A 1,788-nucleotide genomic window follows, 5' to 3' on the forward strand; every position below is an offset into this window, starting at 1 on the left:
GTCCCCTGTGGGTGTCCCCCCCCTCACGCGGTGCCCCGGCAGACGCAGCTGATGTACAAGTGGGCAGAGCCTAAGATCTGCAGCGAGGAGCTGCCGCGGGCGGCCCGGCTGCCGCCCTCGGGGGGCAGGTCGCGGTGCCCCCCCTGCAACCCCGGCTTTGCCAAGGGCGCCAGGGGCTCCTGCCAGCCTTGTCCCCGCGGCTCCTTCTCCAACGGCTCCGGTAAGGCCGCCCCGGAGCGTCCCCGGGGGGCAACAGGGACACCCCGAGCTGCCGGCAGGAGGGGGGTGCCGTCCTGGGGGCAGGGCTGTCCCCTCCTGTCCCCATCATTGTCCCCCAGGGGGGTTACCGGGGCACCCCGAGCTGCCGGGGGGAAGGTGGGGGTGTCACCCCAGTGCAGGGCTGTCCCCTCCTGTCCCCATCATTGTCCCCCAGGGGGGTTACCGGGCCACCCCGAACTGCCGGGGGGGGAAGGTGGGTGCCACCCCAGGGTGGGGTTGTCCCGTCCCCATAGCTCCGCTAAGGATATCCCTGTCATTGTCCTCAAGGGGCGACCAGGGTCCCCAGAGCTGCCAGGGCGAAGGGGCTGTCCCCTCCTGTCTCTATAATTGTCCCCAAGGGATGACCGGGGTCCCTGGAGCTGCCGGGGGGGAGGTGGGGGTGCCACCTCGGTGCAGGGTTGTCCCCTCGTGTCCCCAGCCTGCCTGTCGTGCCCGCCGGGCACGGAGCCCGCGCTGGGCCTGGAGTACAAGTGGTGGAACGTCTTGCCCCCCAACATGGAGACCACCGTGCTCAGCGGCATCAGCTTCGAGTACAAGGGCGTCGCAGGTACAGGGGGCCGTCCCCTCCCTGACCCCTCCCTGTCCCCTCCCCGGGCACAGCCGGGGCCCCACAAGCGCCGCCGTGTCCCCGCAGGCTGGGAGGTAGCCGGGGACTTCATCTACACGGCGGCCGGAGCCTCCGACAGCGACTTCATGATCCTCACGCTGGTGGTGCCGGGCTTCAGGTGAGGGGGTGTCCCTGCGGCCGGGGGGTGCGGCCGTGCGGCGGGGCTGGCAGTGTCCCCACGCTGTCCCCACGCTGTGCCCAGCCCTCCCAGCCCGGTGCTGGAGGACATGGAGAGCCGGGAGGTGGGAAGGATCACCTTCGTGTTCGAGACTGTCTGCAGTGTGGGCTGCGAGCTCTACTTCATGGTGGTGAGTGGGGGCACTTTGGGGGGTAACCTCGGGTTTGAGGGGGGTCACTGCTGTCACAGTGTCCCCATTCATGGTGGTGAGCGGGGGGCACTTCGGGGGGTCGCCCCGGGTTTGGGGGGACACTGTGACAGTGGTGTCCCCCATTCATGGTGGTGAGCGGGGGGACATGTATTTAGGGGGATCACACTGGGTTTGGGGGGGACACTGTAACAGTGGTGTCCCCAAAGTGAAACACCCCAGAGATGTGTCCCTCCCTCCCAGCAGGAGATGGAGGGGTCACCCTGGGGGTCCCCAAACTCGGGGTCCCCACTGTCCCTCCCCCAAACCTGGGCACAGCCAGGGTGACACCCCAAAGTTGAGGACACTGTGACAGTGATGTCCCCAAAGTGAAACACCCAGGGGATCAGCCCCTCCCCGCCAGCAGGAGAGGTTTGGGGCACCTTGGGGGTCCCCAGAGCCCCTCCTCGGGGTCCCCAGTGTCCCTGCCGGCAGAGAGCCTTTGGGACATGCAGGGGACACTGTCGCTGTCCCCGCAGGGCGTGAACTCCCGTGCCACCAGCCCGGTGGAGACCTGGAGGGGCTCCACGGGCCGAC

At 68.8% G+C, this 1,788-nt stretch overlaps 1 protein-coding gene across 1 annotated transcript in view; it reads left to right on the top strand.

Annotated features, from left to right (window-relative positions):
* The window catches only part of LOC115308133 (UPF0577 protein KIAA1324-like), an 8,960-nt gene that overhangs the window by 4,031 nt on the left and 3,141 nt on the right, over window positions 1-1,788 (top strand). Inside the window, exons 3-7 of the mRNA XM_029965879.1 lie at window positions 43-220; window positions 698-826; window positions 914-1,004; window positions 1,089-1,194; window positions 1,731-1,782. Coding sequence (XP_029821739.1) covers window positions 43-220; window positions 698-826; window positions 914-1,004; window positions 1,089-1,194; window positions 1,731-1,782 — 556 coding nt within the window. The remainder of the gene's footprint in view (window positions 1-42; window positions 221-697; window positions 827-913; window positions 1,005-1,088; window positions 1,195-1,730; window positions 1,783-1,788) is intronic.

This window comes from Manacus vitellinus, unplaced genomic scaffold (genome assembly GCF_001715985.3).
Source record: "Manacus vitellinus isolate BGI_N305 unplaced genomic scaffold, ASM171598v3 scaffold_121_pilon, whole genome shotgun sequence".
Classification (NCBI taxonomy): domain Eukaryota; kingdom Metazoa; phylum Chordata; class Aves; order Passeriformes; family Pipridae; genus Manacus; species Manacus vitellinus.